The sequence below is a fragment of the Sander vitreus genome, chromosome 17 (genome assembly GCF_031162955.1).
Source record: "Sander vitreus isolate 19-12246 chromosome 17, sanVit1, whole genome shotgun sequence".
Lineage (NCBI taxonomy): Eukaryota > Metazoa > Chordata > Actinopteri > Perciformes > Percidae > Sander > Sander vitreus.
Window position 1 is genome coordinate 32259748 of NC_135871.1, and position 20000 is coordinate 32279747.

At 45.8% G+C, this 20000-nt stretch overlaps 2 protein-coding genes across 4 annotated transcripts in view; both read left to right on the forward strand.

Annotated features, from left to right (window-relative positions):
* Positions 1-10905, forward strand: part of tbk1 (TANK-binding kinase 1) — a 30426-nt gene extending 19521 nt beyond the window's left edge. For all 3 annotated transcript variants that reach the window (XM_078272477.1, XM_078272479.1, XM_078272478.1), the window contains exons 15-21: positions 758-834; positions 1827-1866; positions 3059-3160; positions 3300-3396; positions 4506-4606; positions 4738-4809; positions 7577-10905. In XM_078272477.1, the coding sequence (XP_078128603.1) occupies positions 758-834; positions 1827-1866; positions 3059-3160; positions 3300-3396; positions 4506-4606; positions 4738-4809; positions 7577-7616 (529 nt within the window). In that variant the 3' untranslated portion in view covers positions 7617-10905. The remainder of the gene's footprint in view (positions 1-757; positions 835-1826; positions 1867-3058; positions 3161-3299; positions 3397-4505; positions 4607-4737; positions 4810-7576) is intronic.
* Positions 10906-11474: 569 nt separating this feature from the next.
* On the forward strand, positions 11475-19199 carry gpr19 (G protein-coupled receptor 19). The gene is made up of 3 exons (XM_078273657.1): positions 11475-11930; positions 16986-17545; positions 18133-19199. Exons 2-3 carry the CDS (start codon positions 17012-17014, stop codon positions 18868-18870), a joined length of 1272 nt encoding a protein of 423 aa, XP_078129783.1. The 5' UTR covers positions 11475-11930; positions 16986-17011; the 3' UTR covers positions 18871-19199.
* Positions 19200-20000: the final 801 nt, after the last annotated feature.

Sequence of the window (20000 nt, forward strand, 5' to 3'; positions counted from 1 at the left end):
ACAAAAGAAAGCTGTTTATTGGAAAAATTAGGGTACAGGTTGAAAAGAAACAAGTTACCCTTTAACACGCAACTAAGCCGAATGGATGAAACTAAAAGACTTTTCCTACATCTAATAATTGTAGTTGGACTTCTTTAGCTTTACGTTTTGTCTTTAAGCTTTTTGAATGTTAGTTACACACACACACACACACACACACACACACACACACACAGATGGAGATATATATACACACACACACACACACACACACACACAGATGGAGATATATATATATATATACACACATACAGATATATATATAGATATATATATATATATATATATATATATACACACAGACAGAGATATATATATATACACACACACACAGAGATGTACATACAGTGGTGTGAAAAAGTGTTTGCCCCTTCCTCATTTCCTGTTCCTTTGCATGTTTGTCACACTTAAGTGTTTCGAACATCAAACCAATTTAAACAAAAGTCAAGGACAACACAAGTAAACACAAAATGCAATTTGTAAATGAAGGTGTTTATTATTAAAGGTGAAAAAAAATCCAAACCATCATGGCCCTGTGTGAAAAAGTGATTTCAAATTTAGTTTTTTGAAAATGTAACATTATCTTGAGGAATGACGCCTAAACCATCTGCCAAATAGCTGCTCCTAAGTCTTCCACAAAGCGAGGGGAAACACTGTAATGTGTAGTCAATGTTTGGTTGAGTATGTCAGCTGTTAAACGGTGAGTTTGTCTCTGCAGCGTGGAGAAAATCAAAGTGCTCCTGGACGCCATCACGGCCATCTACCAACAGTTCAAGAAGGATAAAGCTGAGAGACGTGAGTTCTCCCACACAAACCCCGACGGCTCGTTTACAATTACGTGTATAGTATATAAACTAGGGCTGCACAATACATGTACCATATTTGGGAGGCTCCACACTCTCTCTCTCTCTTTCTCTCTCACGGGGAGAGAGAGTGACACACACAGACACACACAGTCAGTCTCACACACACACACACACACACACAGTCACACACTCTCTCACGGGGAGAGAGAGTGACACACACAGACACACAGTCAGTCTCACACACACACACACACACACACACACACACAGTCACACACTCTCTCACGGGGAGAGAGAGTAACACACACACACGCACAGACACACACACACACACACAGTCACACACTCTCTCACGGGGAGAGAGAGTGACAGACACACACACACACAGTCAGTCACACACACACACACACACACACGCACACACACACACGCACAGACACACACACACACACACACAGACACACACACACACAGTCACACACATTCACGCAGTCAGTCACACACTCTCTCTCTCTCACGGGGAGAGAAAGAGAGTGACCCACACAGACACACACACGCAGTCAGACACACACGCAGTCAGTCAGACACACACACACACACACACACACACACACACACACACACACACACACACACACACACACACACACGACAGTCAGACACACACACAGTCAGTCACACACACACACACAGTCAGTCACACACACACACACACACACACACAAACACACACAGTCACACACACACACACACACACACCCACACTCTCTCTCTCTCATGGGGAGTGTGTTCCTGCTTTTAGGCTCCTAAAAGTGAAGTTAAACAGATCAAATCACAGTAGTTGAAGTAGGTAATATCAAACGGTCTAAAGCTGGTTCATATGTCATGTGTACAGAAGCTATTTGATGTCATTTCTTTTAATTCAGCTTTGATTACTTTTTGATCTTTTCTGACCTCTGAGATTTTCCGTTCTGTGTTTAGGTCTGCCGTACAACGAAGAACAGATCCATAAATTTGACAAGTAAGTTTTTACCAGAGGTGGAATGTAACTAAGTACATTTACTCCAGTACTGTACTTCAGTACACATGTTGTTCTTTAGGAGACTAGCGGCAGGTTTGTGTGTTGATTCCTACGGGAGAAGTGAACGTGAACACAGAGTACAGTCACCAAAGTAAATGTGTGTGTGTGTGTGTGTGTGTGTGTCTGTGTGTCTCTGACTGTGTGTGTGTGTCTCTGAATGTGCGTGTGTGTGTGTGTCTGTGTCTCTGACTGTGTCTGTGTGTGTGTCTGTGCGTGTGTCTGTGTGTGTGTGTGTGTGTGTGTGTCTGTGTCTCTGACTGTGTGACTGTGGGTGGATGGGTGTGTGTGTGTGTGTGTGTGTCTCTGAATGTGCGTGTGTGTGTGTCTGTGTGTCTCTGTGTGTGTGTCTGTCTGTCTGTGTCTCTGACTGTGTGTGTGTGTGTGTCTGTGCGTGTGTCTGTGTGTGTGTGTGTGTGATTCCAACGGAGAAGTGAACGTAAACACAGATTATGAGCCAATCTTTCACCCCCGTAGTCACCAAAGTAAATGTGTGTATGCGTGTGTGTGTGTGTGTATGTGTCTGTGTATGTGTGTGTGTGTGTGTGTGTGTCTGTTTCTCTGACTGTGTGTGTGTGTGTGTGTGTGTGTGTGTGTGTGTGTCTCTGACTGTGTGTGTGTGTGTCTCTGAATGTGCGTGTGTGTGTGTCTGTGTGTCTCTGTGTGTGTGTCTGTCTGTCTGTGTCTCTGACTGTGTGTGTGTGTGTCTGTGCGTGTGTCTGTGTGTGTGTGTGTGTGTGATTCCAACGGGAGAAGTGAACGTAAACACAGATTATGAGCCAATCTTTCGCCCCGTAGTCACCAAAGTAAGTGTGTGTGTGTGTGTCTGTCTGTCTGTCTGTCTGTCTGTCTGTGTCACTGGAAAAGAGCTTCTAATATCCTTCACTGGTCTCCGTCCAGAGACACGGGATCTGCTGGTCCATTCTATATACTGTATATGTCAATGGTTAAACCCTTACTTTCTCAACTTCACTCCCTCTGTAGTTACCGTTCTCTGCCTGTAGAGGGCAGTTCATCACTGTTTTCTGTCTGGACTCCCTCAGCCAGCTTTTATTTTGAAGTCCTGACATTTGTGTGTGTGTGTGTGTGTGTGTGTGTGTGTGTGTGTGTGTGTGCGTGTATGTTTCTCTGACAGACAGAAGTTGGTGCTTCACGCCAGTAAAGCCAGATCTCTGTTCACCGAGGAGTGTGCCATGAAGTATCGCCTCTTCATCTCTAAGAGTGAAGAGTGGCTCAGGTAAACCACTACATCATCAGACAGGAAGTGAGCTTTGCTGCTAACCTCCCTGTTGCTTAGCGACAGTGTGAAGAGTCAACAGACTGGGCTCTGTGTGTGTGTGTGTGTGTGTTACAGTCGTTTTTCTGTGTGTTTGCAGAAAGGTTCATCACGTGAAGAAGCAGCTGCTCAGTCTGTCGGGTCAGCTGATCAGCATTGAAAAGGAAGTGACGATGCTGCTGGAGAGAGCCATTAAGGTAATTAAACAGTTAGAGATTACCTAGGTAAGGACTACTAGCCAGTCAGGAGCAGAGTATGAGGGCGTGTCCTGACAGTACCTAGGTAAGGACTACTAGCCAGTCAGAAGCAGAGTATGAGGGCCCTGACAGTACCTAGGTAAGGACTACTAGCCAGTCAGAAGCAGAGTATGAGGGCGTGTCCTGACAGTACCTAGGTAAGGACTACTAGCCAGTCAGAAGCAGAGTATGAGGGCGTGCCCTGACAGTACCTAGGTAAGGACTACTAGCCAGTCAGAAGCAGAGTATGAGGGCGTGCCCTGACAGTAGCTAGGTAAGGACTACTAGCCAGTCAGAAGCAGAGTATGAGGGCGTGCCCTGACAGTACCTAGGTAAGGACTACTAGCCAGTCAGAAGCAGAGTATGAGGGCGTGCCCTGACAGTACCTAGGTAAGGACTACTAGCCAGTCAGAAGCAGAGTATGAGGGCGTGCCCTGACAGTACCTAGGTAAGGACTACTAGCCAGTCAGAAGCAGAGTATGAGGGCGTCCTGACAGTACCTAGGTAAGGACTACTAGCCAGTCAGAAGCAGAGTATGAGGGCCCTGACAGTACCTAGGTAAGGACTACTAGCCAGTCAGAAGCAGAGTATGAGGGCGTGCTCTGACAGTACCTAGGTAAGGACTACTAGCCAGTCAGAAGCAGAGTATGAGGGCGTGCCCTGACAGTACCTAGGTAAGGACTACTAGCCAGTCAGAAGCAGAGTATGAGGGCGTACCATGCTAGCAGCTAGGCGAGCATTATAACGTTTGTCTCTGAAGTAAAGGCTGGACTACAATAGAGCTGTTTGGAGCAGTTGGTGAACAGTGTTTTCTGTTGGAGATGGTAAGTCCTGTTGGGGGGGGACTTTGGGCTTTTTCACTTTGTAAACCTATAACGTGCACAAAAAAGATATGTAACACAATAAAGGAAAGGGGGAAAGCCAAAAAGCATAATATGAGCAGTTTAAGATGTACTAAACAGTTAGAGAGATATTAAGATATACTAAACTGCTGCTAATATTAACTGTGTGTGTGTGTCTCTCTCTCTGTGTGTGTGTGTGTGTGTGTGTGTGTGTGTGTGTGTGTCCAGCTGCAGGAACAGCTGCCTCAGAAGGTTCTTCCTCTGGTGTCCAGCGGGATGAAGCCTCAGGCCTACCTGAGTCAGAACACGCTGGTGGAGATGACGCTGGGGTGAGACCTTCATTCACTGATCACCTGGCCCGTCTTCAATAGCACTAATATTCCTCTTATTCCCACTGCGTATGGAGGGGAAATCTGATTATTCCGTGCGTTCCTCATTGACTGAGGTTTTTATTTTTCAGGATGAAGAAGCTAAAGGAGGAGATGGAGGGAGTCGTCAAAGAGCTGGCAGAGAACAACCATTTCCTAGAGAGGTTAGCACCACAAACATATGCTCACACACACACAGGGCTAGCCTAGCTTAGCACAAACACTGGAGGCAGGGGGAAACTGCTAGCCTGGCTCCCTATGTGCTTTTTTCCAAATGTTTTCCAGGTCCAAGGCTGTTGTTTAGTACCGTATTTTCTGGACTATAAGTCTCACTTTTCTTCATGCTTTGGCTGGTCCTGCGACTTATAGTCAGGTGCGACTTATATATCAAAATATATATAATGTAACATGTTTTAAATGTTATTTCATGCTGAAAACATCACCGTGTACAGCCGCGAGAGGCGCTCTAGGCTTGTGACGACTATATGCTGCTCCTAAAGACAACTGAGAAAGAAAAGAAGCTGCAGGAGACTGCAGGTAGTAAAACACGCAGCCGAAAACGGTAATCGAGCAGCAGAAGGAGAGTTTGGAGTGAGAGAGAAACTTGTGAGGGACTGGAGAAAAGGTTAGTCTTACTGCAATGAAGAAAACAAAGAAAGCTAGTCGCGCTGAAATCCAGATGGCCAGAGCTGGAGGAAGGAGTCCACAGATGGGTGCTTGAACAACGTGCTGCTGGGAGAGGCTCGTCAACAGAGCAGCTACGTTACGTTAACATAGAGACACCTACCGTATTCAGCCCCTTGTTCTGGGGGCTGTTGGGTAGTTTAATAACTGTTAATGTGTTACGTTAACATAGAGACACCTACCGTATTCAGCCCCTTGTTCTGGGGGCTGTTGGGTAGTTTAATAACTGGCCTTTCCAGATTAAATGTCTGTTCTTGGTCTTGGATTTTGTGAAATAAATGTCTAAATAAATGCGACTTATAGTCCAGTGCGACTTATATGTTTTTTTCCTCTTCATGACGCATTTTTTGACTGATGAGACTTATAGTCCGGAAAGTACAGTAAATGTTTTTAGATAAATAAGGCTTTCGTTGACCTGATTTTTGTATTATGCAGCATTTTCAGTTAAGGCGAGACCCTACAGGTGAATAGGAAAAATATTAAACCCAACAGATATCAGCACGAAACTTCCCCAGCTGATTACTGACGTTGCGACAAGTATTTCTTGTATTACAAGTTTTTGGAAATGTTATTTTTTAAATATGCAAATGTGGCTTTATCTTGTTAAATCTGTGCTAATTTGCATAAATGTCCAGAACGGAAATGTGAACATTGGATAAAGCAATGTTCACCCTTCATGATTCGTCCGGAAAATACGGTAGATCTATCGCTGATATCGCTGTATTCTTCCTCTTTATAGAGACGTTGTTTTCTACCTAAACTTAATCGCGCTGGTCAGGGGGTACATGGCTTAAAAACACTGTTCAAAAGGGGGACATTACTGAAAAAAGGTAGAGAACCAGTGCTTTAATCAACATTATAGAGGGAATTCACCCTTTGCATGTAAACGCTGGGCCTCTGATAGTGGTCGACACAGACATATAGAGGCCGGGGGAATTAGTGGGGATAATCTCCTAACTAGGCCTCTCGCAATTAATCAATTAATCAATTAATCGCATAAATAATCAGTTCTTCCAGAAAAATGTGGAGTTTTTTTGTGATTGTTTTGGGCTAAAATCCTTGATTATGCGTCACGTTCTTCATATTTGCCATTTACCCCTGTGAGATCCCAGTTAGGATCATATGATCATATGATCTTTTGGGTTTTTTTGTGAGAAAATGAGGAAATTCAGTTAAGAAAAACATAATCAGAACAGGTGAAAGTGCTCGAAATGTACCAATGATGTAACTCTGTGGGAATAACAGGTGCAGAAAGACAACAACATAGTTTCATCATCACCTACAATTAAATACACTCCTCATATGTAATAGTTATGTGGGGGGGGTGTACCGTGTGCAGTAATATGTAACAGTTATCAGTCCTTCCAGAGACATGTGTTTGAGTTTTTCTGTGATTGTTTTGGGCAAAAATCCTTAATTATGCGTCACGTTTTCTTAAATAAATATGAGGACTTTGGCTGATTATGCATTGAGTTATGAGATATCTCATAACCTGGCTCAAGGGCCATGACAAAAGAGGGAGCGAGGCATCGTATATATTATCAAAAGTGATTTATTTCACAAAAGAATAAACTAAACATATCTTTTGTAATGTGCAAAAGTGTGTCTCTGTAGCTTAAATGAGCTCAAAACAAGATGTGGCAGGCAGGATGCTCAGGCCATGGCTGAGTCTTGGGTAGTCTGACCAGGTGGAGCGTCATCAGCTCACAGCTCCCAGGTGCACCACATCTGCTGTCGACTCAAACAAAGATGGGTAAGACCAGAGAGGTATCACTCCTACAGAGAGAGACCACCAGACCACACGGGCCGTCACAATATGATCATGTTTTTCTGGAGGGACTGATTACTGTCTGAGTAAATAACATGAACGTCTAGAGCGAGCTTCTGCTGTTGAAGTCTCTGATAGTTTCTCTACACGGTCTCGGACCTTTTGACTTTTTTGACGTTTACAAAATGTTTATTGCGCCAAATCAAATGTGCTATGCTCACTATTCATCTCGTAGCTGATTGGCTCAGTTCCAGACTTAAAACTCTCTCTCTATATATGTGTGTATATATATATATATATATATCTCAGCAATTTCCGAAATGTCAATGAAACAAATGAATGGGGAAAAACAGGAGACAGAGCTGAAAAAAAGGGGGCGGTCACTGTTGAGCTCTATAGTGAGTGAGTGAGTGAGGGAACACAGCTGAAGTCTGTCTAATGTAACCCCCGACAGACGTTAACGTGACTGTTTCCTGCAGATTCGGGACCCTGACGCTGGACGGAGGTCTGAGAGGGTGAAGGTCAGACCACGTGGACAGAATCTGAGCCCCGCTGTGGCGTTCTTCTCCTGAAGCTTCTGCAGTTTGTACATATTCTGTGTGTTTAACTGTAAATAATGTGAGACTGTAAGATGAAGCTTGTTTTTCTATGTTAATGATCACACGTTTGCCCTCGTGCAGACTCTGCTTTAGGAACTAGGGACGCACCGAATCCTGAACCCCCTGGTTGAGGTTCTGCTGAGTCCTCGTCCCGTCCTCAGTCCATGAACACAGTAAACACATTAATGAAGTAAACAGTGACTGTCCTTCCTTTGCCGTACCTGAAGTTGCTGCATTCTGGCTGCTGTCTGTAGATTCCTTCATGCTCAGCTCGTATTCTTCCAGATGTTTCATACCAGATGTTGTAACAGCGGTGATGTTGTGTATTGTTTAGGGTCCTCGCCACCACCAGACTAATCAGCATTGCAGATTGAACATGTAGCTGGACTTGAATGGCCTTCTTTTGACTGAAAGTACTGCCAAACAACACTTTTTCTGCTCACCAGTTCCATTTCCACTTCCTCTCAGCCTGCTGCATTGAAGCTCCACCTACGTAAACACCTTCCTGTAATCAACGGCGCCGTCATTACGGCGACCAGCGTAGCGCGGAGTGACAGCGTAGGGTTCAGCAGAAACCCAACCCCGTCAAAAAGCCCAATATTCAGCCCAATCTGAAGCTGAATCCTGGATTTGGTGCATCCCTGTTAGAAACAGTAAAGGAACTCAGCTGTGAGAAAACCTTTTTTTTATTAATCATTAATTTACCCCTGAAACAAAGCAGACACTTTCAGAGGTAAGTTCTGTAGACTTCCTCTGTTTCCTTCACTGTTAATGGTCCATTTAAGGTTGAAAGGCTTTTGGATTCACTATAATGATTTATGATATTGTTAGGGAACGTTACATACTTAAACAAGTTTACCTCAGATTCCCCTAAACCAGACTCCATGTAAATAATCAGTACTTTTATCATCGTAAAACACACTTCATTCAAAGTGGACAGAAACTAAATAAAACTACCAAAAGCCGTCTTGGTTCATCTTTCCACTGTTCCAACAATCACCACTCTGGTTTGGTTGAAATAAACCCTTAATTCACCCATTTACATGTGGAGATATGCTGGCTCTATACACGCTAAAAGTCCTGATTATTTACATGGAGTCTGGTGGAGATATGCTGGCTCTATACACGCTAAAAGTCCTGATTATTTACATGGAGTCTGGTGGAGATATGTTGTCTCTATACACGCTAAAAGTCCTGATTATTTACATGGAGTCTGGTGGAAATAAGATGGCTCTATACACGCTAAAAGTCCTGATTATTTACATGGAGTCTGGTGGAGATATGCTGGCTCTATACACGCTAAAAGTCCTGATTATTTACATGGAGTCTGGTGGAGATATGCTGGCTCTATACACGCTAAAAGTCCTGATTATTTACATGGAGTCTGGTGGAGATATGCTGGCTCTACACACGCTAAAAGTACTGATTATTTACATGGAGCCTGGTGGAGATATGCTGGCTCTATACACGCTAAAAGTCCTGATTATTTACATGGAGTCTGGTGGAGATATGCTGGCTCTATACACGCTAAAAGTCCTGATTATTTACATGGAGTCTGGTGGAGATATGCTGGCTCTACACGCTAAAAGTCCTGATTATTTACATGGAGTCTGGTGATGGGGATTTCGGGGCTGTTTAATGTTAAACTAAAAGGTCTCTCTCTGTAGGGATCCTTTCCATAATGATGTCAATAATAATAATCTGAGTCTGTCAGTCAAAATGACCTTTTAAGGTTTTAATTAATGGACAAATTCAGGATCTCTTTTACCAAACCGGTTGTTTTAGATTGTATACATTTTCAGGAACAAGTTAAGTGTATTTTTAATTAAGGTACAGGTACTTTAGTGTGTACCTTAGAAGGATTTAGAATTTTCAATTAAATGTAAGGGCTTAAAATCCCTTAAAATGGACCAAATAATTTACAAGAGAGCCTGAATTTTCACCTTCATTAAAATATAAATTGAGGGGGAAGTTTTATGTTATTTGGTCCATTTTAAGGAGTTTTAACCCCTTAAAAGCTCTTTAACTTTCTGTCTTTGTGCATATGAAATAAAATAAATAAAAAAAATATACGATAACATAATAGAAATGCACATGGTGGGATTAAAAAAGATAAAAGAAACCCACAAAAGGGTTATATGGATAAGAAACGTGCAGATAATCCATTAAAATACCGTAATATATCACAACCCATTATATCCTGCCTTTAAACCTGGACCCTATTTTCAATTTCGTCCACTAAATGTTCTGTTGTTGCTGCTGACAGACTCAGATTATTATTCTAAGTGTCTGACAACATTATGAAAGGATCCCTACAGAGATAGACCTTTAAAACTCTTTAAGACCTTTCTGTTTAACCAGAAACAGCTCTGAGGTCGCTAGCGCTAAACCCACCAGACTCCATTTAGAAAAACAGTACTTTTAGCGCGTATAGAGCCAGACTATTTTCACATGTAAATCAGTAAACTATGTGTTTATTTCAACCAAAACTACAGTTGTGATGGTTGGTTAAAGTGGAAAGACGACCCAAAACAGCTTTTCATAGTTTTATTTTGTTTCTGTCGACTTTGAATGAAGTGTATTTTACGATGCTAGAATTACTGTTTATTTACATGGAGTCTGGTGGGTTTAGCGAACACCATTTCGCGGATGTTTTTATGTTTGAAAAAAGGATCTTACCCTTCAACAGAGAGGTCGACCTCCTTAGAAATCCTTTCATAATGTTGTCAGACACTTAGAATATTAATCTGAGTCTGTCAGCGGCAAAACGAGCTCTTTTGTGAAGGTAAATACAAGCTGAACAATTGACCCATTAACTCACATAGTAGCTTGTTTTGCTGACTGCAGCGATCTCTCTTAATACTGGACCAATGTCAGATTGTTGCTCCATCAGTCACGTAGTCACAGGGTGAAAAACACGGTAGTTACCTTTCAAGTCTCTTAAAAAATACCGTAATCACTTCACCGTTAACGGGGGAACTCTCAGCATTTGAAAGTGAAAATATTAAGAGATTGTTAAAAAATGCTGACAGCATTTGCTGTTTTATTTATTTTTTAAGGCAGATCAATAATCAATTGAGTTTCTCTGTTAGCATGTCTCAGTCAGTAGATATCTCTCCATCTCTTTAGAACATGTTCATGATTATTTAGTTTGAGTCGATAATTAGCATTCAAAATGCTTGTAAATAAATAAACAGCTTATGAAAGATGACACTGTCAGAATGGGTTTATACACACACACACACAGAGACATACACACAGAGACACACACACAGAGACACACACACAGGCACTCACACACAGGCACACATATATACACAAACACTCTCCCCTCCCTCCCATCAGCATCATTTTTGGTTACCATGGCGACCGGCCTCCTCAGCACCGCGGTTGCCATGGCGCTGTACTGCGTCAACATCAGACCGTTAATTAGATGGACAGCATCGTTTCCTTTTATAGAGCAGAGAGAGAGAGACAGAGAGAGAGACAGAGAGGGAGGGAGAGAGAGAGAGACAGACAGACAGAGAGAGAGAGAGAGAGAGACAGAGAGGGAGGGAGAGAGGGAGGGAGAGAGACAGACAGACGGAGAGAGAGAGAGAGAGGGAGAGACATGTTGAGTCAAGAAGGTCGAAGAAGGTAAGACAGACAGACAGAGAGACAGACAGATAGACAGACAGAGAGATAGACAGACAGACAGACTGAGAGATGGACAGACAGACAGAGAGACAGACAGACAGAGAGATAGAAAGACAGACAGACAGACTGAGAGATGGACAGACAGACAGAGAGATGGACAGACAGACAGAGAGATGGACAGACAGACAGACAGAGAGATGGACAGACAGACAGACTGAGAGATGGACAGACATACAGACTGAGAGATGGACAGAGAGACAGAGAGACAGACTGACTGAGAGATGGACAGGAAGGCAGAGAGAGAGAGACAGACAGACAGAGAGAGACAGACAGACATACAGAGAGACAGAAAGAGAGAGAGTGACAGACAGACAGACAGAGAGAGACGAAAATGGACAGACAGACAGACAGACAGAGAGAGAGACGAAGATGGATAGAGAAACGGAGAGATACAGAGATGGACAGACAGACAGACTGCCTTTACGGACCTCCCCCTCCTCCACCGGGCTCCCCCCGCCCCCCCCTCTCTTCCTCCCGGACTGGATCCATGACTGAATCACGGAAGAACAGCTCCACCATGAAGCTCCGCTGTGAACCGGTGAGTCTCCAGAAACAACAACATTTACCCCAGAAAAGCGGCTCCGCGCCGGGGCTCGTTTCCACCGCGACACGATGGCGTCCGAGCGGCCGTTTTTCTGCGTCTGACGGTCAGACGGTTAGATCACCTGTAGACCCCCCCCCCCCCGGAAGCAACATCTTCTATTATCGGGGCTTTATTTAGCGTGCTCTCATATGATTTTGATTATTATTTCTGCTTCGTGCATCACTCAGCATCCATCGCGGTGAATCATGCAGAGCAGACATGTTGCAGGCCGGATCCATGATGCTCTCACACGGATCCATTATTTATTTATTTAGGCTGTTTATTAGATGTCTGTCTATCGATAGATTAGCATAAGGCTACAGATGAACCTAAGAAGCTCCAATGACCAACATAAACATATAGCCTGTGTGTGTTATTATTAATATTTATTTGAGAATAATCCCATTTTGCTCGCAGGTTTTATTGAATCCACTCCGTGTGAGTCCCACATGATGTTGTTTTCCAGCAGCTGCACTGCTACTACTTCAGTAAGAGTACATTTACTCAAGTATACTATCTGAACCTGGGTCATTTCATGTGATGATATAAAAGAACAGACATGAAATGATGCACTTGGAGAGATGAGAACAGATGATGTTGTGCGCAGTATTTTTCCATGAAGAGGTAGAACTCTTCACTGAGATCAGGCTGATATTTAAAGGAGCCTCAGCTGATATTAAAGAGTTTGTTGTTATTAAAGCCCCAGTGTGTAACATGTTTAGTTGTTCATTATCTAAATCTGTGTTGCCCGTTCACCAACGTGTCCTTTTTCATGAATATTTACCTCCTCCATCAATTCCAAGTATTCCTATTGGCTTGAAATGTAACAGCGTTAGCATGAACTGGGGGAGACGCTCCATATTCATGCTCCATCTAGAAATATGTTAGAGACATACAGGACATACTGCTCCACCTTTCGTGTTTTCGATGCCACGTGAGAAACTCACAGTGCTGCTAATGCTGCCAGGGTTTCCCGCAGGCGAAATGTTTTTTTTGCAGGATGGTGGGGGAAGAACCGGCGCTACTCTCCCTCTGAATGGCTAGAACTGTTTAGGCAGGAGGAGTGGGATTGGTTATGGTTCGGGTAAGAATGTCAGGGTTATGCTACGTTTACACGTGGCCGCTATTTGCATGAACAGACATTTCAACCTCTCCGTTTTCAGAAATAACATCGTGCACAGCTGTCAGTTTTCAGAAAGTGTTCGTTGACACGTCCCCGTGTCTATATGCCGTCAACAGCACGCCAGACCTGTAGGTGGCGGTGTAACGAGAAGCTCAAGCTCACGTTAGCCAATCAGAATCCCCAAAATAGCAACAACAGCAACCAATCACTTCCTCTGTCTGCTCTTCCTCGGCTGCCTAAACCTCCGTTTGTCTCAGTTTACGTGCAAACCTGCAAACAAAGACTTCCCAAATCTCCACTCTGGCTGAGGTTTTAGAAAGACTTGTTTTCAGAGGAGAAGTCTCCGTTTGCGTGTAAACGAAGGACACAAACGAAGGGACATGTCTCCGTTTGTCACAATAACCATGTAGGTGTAAACAGGGTATTAGCCAATCAGGGATGAGTTGCATCCTGCAAAAAAAAACTCGCTTCCTGCAGCACTTTGCAGCTTAGGCGGCCGCCATAACTATCGGCACGTCGGTACTACCGAGGACGGATTCTCTTTCAATCAAACGGTGCCAAACTTTGGTTCTCGAGAGCACATAAGTGAGAGTATATCTACACACACACACACACACACACACACACAGATATACACACACAGATACACACACACACACACACACACACACACACACACACACACACACACACACACACACACACACACACACACACACACACACACACACACACACACACACACACACACACACACACACACACACACACACACACACACACACACACACACACACACACACACACAGATATACACACACACACACACACACACACACACACACACACACACAGATACACACACACACACACACAGATACACACACAAACACACACAGATACACACATACACACACACACACACACACACACACACACAGATATACACACACAGATACACACACACACACACACACACACACACACACACACACACACACACACACACACACACACACAGATATACACACACAGATACACACAGACAGACACACACACAGACAGACACACACACAGACAGACACATACACACACACACACACACACACACACACACACACACAGAGCTGTGGTGTCAGCGGAGGGAAACAACGTGGACTTTGTTAGAGTCTCAGTGAGTCACGCCAACGCCGGTAAAGCGGTTGCAAGTGTGTTGACACTTTTCCAGAGTCCAGACAGCGTCTGTAACGGCGAGGTGACGGCTGTCACCGTGTGGGTTAACGCTACACTTCCTCCGTTACAGGCGGGCACCACTGTGTTCACTGTGCCCTATTGACTGACTGACAGGCTGAGGTTGTCAGTCTGCCCGAGCTAGCCTCCGTTTAGTTTGACAATATTTCGAACGTCAACAAGAATTAACGTCACCCAGCATCACTTAGAGCACCTTTTAACCAATCACAATCGTCTTGGGCGCCGGACAGGGGAAGGAACTTGTTTTGGTGGAACGTGTACGTTTAAACGCAGTACTGTGGAGTAGTAGTAGTAGTAGTAGTAGTAGTCTGTCAAAGAGATTAACGCCTCCATGACTAGTGGAAAGTTCCCAGAAATATGGAAACAAGCTAGAGTCTGATCAGGTGGGCGGTTATCGGCCAATAAGAATCCTTCCTATTTTTCCTAGGTTTCGGAAAAGATTGTGTTAACACAACTAACAAATCACCTAGAAATAAATAACTATCTGCACCTGTTACATAGACAAGGGAAACTTGGTGGGGGCCGTCTTTCTAGACCCCAGAAAGGCGCTGGATGCAATAAACCAAAGCGTTAGTATCTCCAAACTATCAAAGTCTAATGTTTCTGTAAAAGCTCTGTCTTGGGCAGTTTGTACCGAAGCCTTCGGACTTCTAAAAGAAGGTGCAGTTGTCAGTTTCCCGTCCAGCACCCACGTCGTTTAAATAACAAATGCACCTGAACCCATCAGCTGGTCTTACAGGGAGGTGTGTTCAGGTGCATTCTGGGCGTGCTGGTCTTACAGGGAGGTGTGTTCAGGTGCATTCTGGGCGTGCTGGTCTTACAGGGAGGTGTGTTCAGGTGCATTCTGGGCGTGCTGGTCTTACAGGGAGGTGTGTTCAGGTGCATTCTGGGCGTGCTGGTCTTACAGGGAGGTGTGTTCAGGTGCATTCTGGGCGTGCTGGTCTTACAGGGAGGTGTGTTCAGGTGCATTCTGGGCGTGCTGGTCTTACAGGGAGGTGTGTTCAGGTGCATTCTGGGCGTGCTGGTCTTACAGGGAGGTGTGTTCAGGTGCATTCTGGGCATGCTGGTCTTACAGGGAGGTGTGTTCAGGTGCATTCTGGGCGTGCTGGTCTTACAGGGAGGTGTGTTCAGGTACATTCTGGGCGTATTGCTATCTTGAGGCAGTGGGAAGTGATGGCACCACTGACCAACAAAAACCTGGTCTAAAGTCAATAACGCAGCATTTCATTGTTATTTTAACAGAGCATTAGTAAAATGCTCCTAGGCTCGTGCACAGCACGTGCACACTATGCTTGTTACACACACACTTTTAAAGGGAATGGGAGATGATCTCTGATTGGTTGATTGCATTGACTGCACCAGGCGCTTCACACCGTGACCTCAGATCAGTAAAATAGGACCCTAAATGTATCTGGATGCATCAGGTTGCTATGGCTGAACTTCAGCAGAGTAAACACAAAGGCAGCGATAAACTGTGAGCTTCCCCCCCCCAATGGGCTTCTTCACATCCTTAATGGATGTTCTCAGAGGAGAGCAGGATCTCTGTGGACACTCAACCAGATCCCTGGGCAGGATTAATGAAATTAAGAAATGAAGGGGGAGGGAGAGAGACAGAGAGAGACAGATAGAGAGAGAGGGAGAGAGAGAGGGGAGACAGAGAGAGAGACAGAGAGAGACAGAGAGAGAGAGAGAGAGAGAGAGAGAGGTGTGTTTAGGGCGTGTCCTAATCCATTTCTGCTAGTTTGACGGCAGTAAAAAGGGTCCGTGTGCCGGGGTCATGGTTCTAAAGGGTTGACCTTAGTGTCTTCATTAATCAGAGGTGAGTTCTGGGCGTAACATGTAATCAACCAATCAGAGATCATCTCCCATTCCCTTTAAAAGCCAGGCGCGTTTGGACCTTGGAGCATTGCTGTTATGATGGAGGATCTGCACCGTAATATTTGTATTTGTAATCTTCTGCGTGTGTGTGTGCTGCTGTGTGTGTGTGTGTGTGTGTGTGCTGCTGTGCGTCCCTGTGTGTGTAACAAGCATAGTGTGCACATGCTGTGCACGAGCCTAGGAGCATTTTACTAATGCTCTGTTAAAATAACAATGAAATGCTGCGTTATTGACTTTAGACCAGGTTTTTGTTGGTCAATGGTGCCATCACTTCCCACTGCCTCAAGATAGCAATACTCCCAGAATGCACCTGAACACACCTCCCTGTAAGACCAGCACGCCCAGAATGCACCTGAACACACCTCCCTGTAAGACCAGCACGCCCAGAATGCACCTGAACACACCTCCCTGTAAGACCAGCACGCCCAGAATGCACCTGAACACACCTCCCTGTAAGACCAGCACGCCCAGAATGCACCTGAACACACCTCCCTGTAAGACCAGCACGTCCAGAATGAACCTGAACACACCTCCCTGTAAGACCAGCCATGGACCACAGATGGGTTCAGGTGCATTTGTTATTTAAACGACGTGGGTGCTGGACGGGAAACTGACAACTGGGTCGGTCTTAAACTAGCAAAGAGACTTGGGTCGGGCTTTGCGCTGCGCTGCACCAGGTGCGGGATAGGAGCCTTAGTCTTTCATTTTCGGTGAGCAATGATTGTACTAACGGTGAACATGTCTCTTTGTGTCCACAGCTGTTCTCCGGTGCAGCGGTATAACGATGGTGTACGCCCAGTCCGTTGGTGTCCATCCCTCCCTTTACTCTCCGTCCTTCATGTATCAGATGTCATTAAACTACTCTCAGAGAGAAAACTCCACTGTCCTGGCAGCCCCACCCACAACTACCCCTTGCAGCGGCAGCAGCGGTGCGTCCTCCTGCCCGCCCAACGGGACCGGCGTCTCCTACGAGCTGACTTCAGGCGAGGCCGCTGTTTTGGGTTTGGTGTTCGGTGTCCTCTGGTTGGTTTCCATCCTGGGAAATGCGCTCGTCTGTCTGGTTATTCACCGCAGCCGGCGGACTCAATCCACCACAAACTACTTCGTGGTGTCTATGGCGTGCGCAGATTTGCTCATGAGTCTGGGTTGGGCGCCGTTCATCCTCCTGCAGGTCGCGTCGGGACAATGGCCGCTGAGCGCTGGCGCCTGCAAGGCTGTGCGGTACCTGCAGCACCTCTGCCCCGGCGTGCAGGTCTACGTGCTGCTTTCCATCTCCGTGGACCGCTTCTACACCATCGTGTACCCGCTCAGCTTCAAGGTGTGTGTGTGTGTGTGTGTCTGTCTGTCTCTCTGTGTGTGTGTGTGTGTGTGTGTGTGTGTGTGTGTGTGTGTCTGTCTGTCTCTGTGTGTGTGTGTGTGTCTGTCTGTCTCTCTGTGTGTGTGTGTGTCTGTCTGTCTCTGTGTGTGTGTGTGTGTGTGTGTGTCTGTGTGTGTGTCTCTCTGTGTGTGTATGTGTGTGTCTGTCTCTGTGTGTGTCTCTCTGTGTGTGTGTGTGTGTGCGTGTGTCTGTCTGTGTGTGTGTGTGTGTGTGTGTGTGTGTCTGTCTCTGTGTGTGTGTGTGTGTGTGTGTGTGTGTGTGTCTGTCTCTGTGTGTGTGTGTGTGTGTGTGTGTCTGTGTGTGTGTGTGTGTCTGTCTGTGCGTCTGTCTGTGTGTGTGTGTGTGTGTGTGTGTGTGTGTGTGTCTGTCTGTGTGTCTGTCTGTGTGTGTCAGTCTGTGTGTGTGTGTGTGTGTGTGTGAGAGTGTGTGTCTGTCTGTGTGTCTGTCTGTGTGTGTGTGTGTGTGTGTCTCTGCGTGTGTGTGAGTTTTACCACTTGACTTTTTAAAAACGTTTTGTCTCTTCCAAGGTGTCCCGAGAGAAAGCGAAGAAGATGATCGTGGCGTCCTGGCTGTTTGACGCAGCCTTCGTGTCTCCCTGCGTCTTTTTCTACGGCTCCGTGTCTACGCGTGGCGGCCATTGTGACTTTTTCCTTCCGGACAGCTGGGGCAGCATCGCCTACGGCGCCGTTCACTTAGTGTTTGGTCTTTTCGTCCCTGTGGCTCTGATCGTGTCATTCTACCAGCGGGTCGTCCGCTATATCTGGAGGATTAGCGCTGACGGGCACACCGTGCGCCGCACAATGAACATCGTCCCAAGGACTAAAGTCAAGACCATCAAGATGTTCCTCATGCTCAATTCTGTGTTCTTTCTCACGTGGACGCCGTTCTACGTCGCCCAGCTGTGGCACCCACGGGAGTCCGACGGACCCAGTCGTCAGGGGCTGCTGTTCTTCACGGCCATCGCATGGGTCAGCTTCAGCTCAACGGCGTCCAAACCGACCCTGTACTCCGTCTACAACGCAAACTTCAGACGAGGCATGAGGGAGACCTTCTGCATGTCGTCCATGAAATGCTACCGCAGCAACGCTTACACCATCACGGCGAGCTCTCGGATGGCCAAAAAGAATTACATCGGCGTGGTGGAAATCCCAGTGCAAGCAAATACGGTCGCCAAGGACTCGGTGTACGATAAGTTTGACCGAGAGGCGAAAGAGAAGAAGGTAGCCTGGACCACTAACGCCAACCCTCCCAATACTTTTGTCTAAATGAGTTTGGACAGTTTGGAAAACTGTGAACGTACAACAACAAAATAATATGACAGCACAACGTCAGTGTTGGCAGGTGAGCTAGCTGAGGACTGGTTGGGTGTTCCCACCACCCGCAACGTCAATATTCATGTAGGGATGCACCGAATCCAGATTTTTGGGGTTGGGCCGAATCCTGAATCCCCTGGTTGAGGTTCTGCTGAATCCTGAACCCCCTGGTTGAGGTTCTGCTGAGTCCTGAACCCCCTGGTTGAGATTCTGCTGAATCCTGAACCCCCTGGTTGAGGTTCTGCTGAATCCTGAACCCCCCTGGTTGAGGTTCTGCTGAGTCCTGAACCCCCCTGGTTGAGGTTCTGCTGAGTCCTGAACCCCCTGGTTGAGGTTCTGCTGAGTCCTGAACCCCCTTGTTGAGGTTCTGCTGAATCCTGAACCCCCTGGTTGAGGTTCTGCTGAGTCCTGAACCCCCTGGTTGAGATTCTGCTGAATCCTGAACCCCCTGGTTGAGGTTCTGCTGAGTCCTCGTCCCGTCCTCAGTCCATGAACACAGTCAACACATTAATGAAGTAAACAGTGACTGTCCTTCCTTTGCCGTACCTGAAGTTGCTGCATTCTGGCTGCTGTCTGTAGATTCCTTCATGCTCAGCTCGTATTCTTCCAGATGTTTCATACCAGATGTTGTAACAGCGGTGATGTTGTGTATTGTTTAGGGTCCTCGCCACCACCAGACTAATCAGCATTGCAGATTGAACATGTAGCTGGACTTGAATGGCCTTCTTTTGACTGAAAGTACTGCCAAACAACCCTTTTTCTGCTCACCAGTTCCATTTCCACTTCCTCTCAGCCTGCTGCATTGAAGCTCCACCTACGTAAACACCTTCCTGTAATCAACGGCGCCGTCATTGCATCGACCAGCGCAGCGCGGAGTGACAGCGTAGGGTTCAGCAGAAACCCAACCCCGTCAAAAAGCCCAATATTCAGCCCAATCTGAAGCTGAATCCTGGATTCGGTGCATCCTTAAAAAACTAAATGACAGCACAACGTCAGTGTTGGCAGGTGAGCTAAGTGAGGACTGGTTTGGGTGTTCCCATCGCCCGCAAAGTCAATATTCATGTGAGTGTGAATCTATTTGA

What these genes read in the sequence shown, in the direction of transcription:
- gpr19 (XM_078273657.1), top strand. Translation starts at nt 17,012, where the DNA reads ATGGTGTACGCCCAGTCCGTTGGTGTCCATCCCTCCCTTTACTCTCCG. An exon ending in TGTACCCGCTCAGCTTCAAG is followed by an intron (nt 17,546 to 18,132) that starts GTGTGTGTGTGT and finishes GTCTCTTCCAAG; the next exon opens with GTGTCCCGAGAGAAAGCGAA.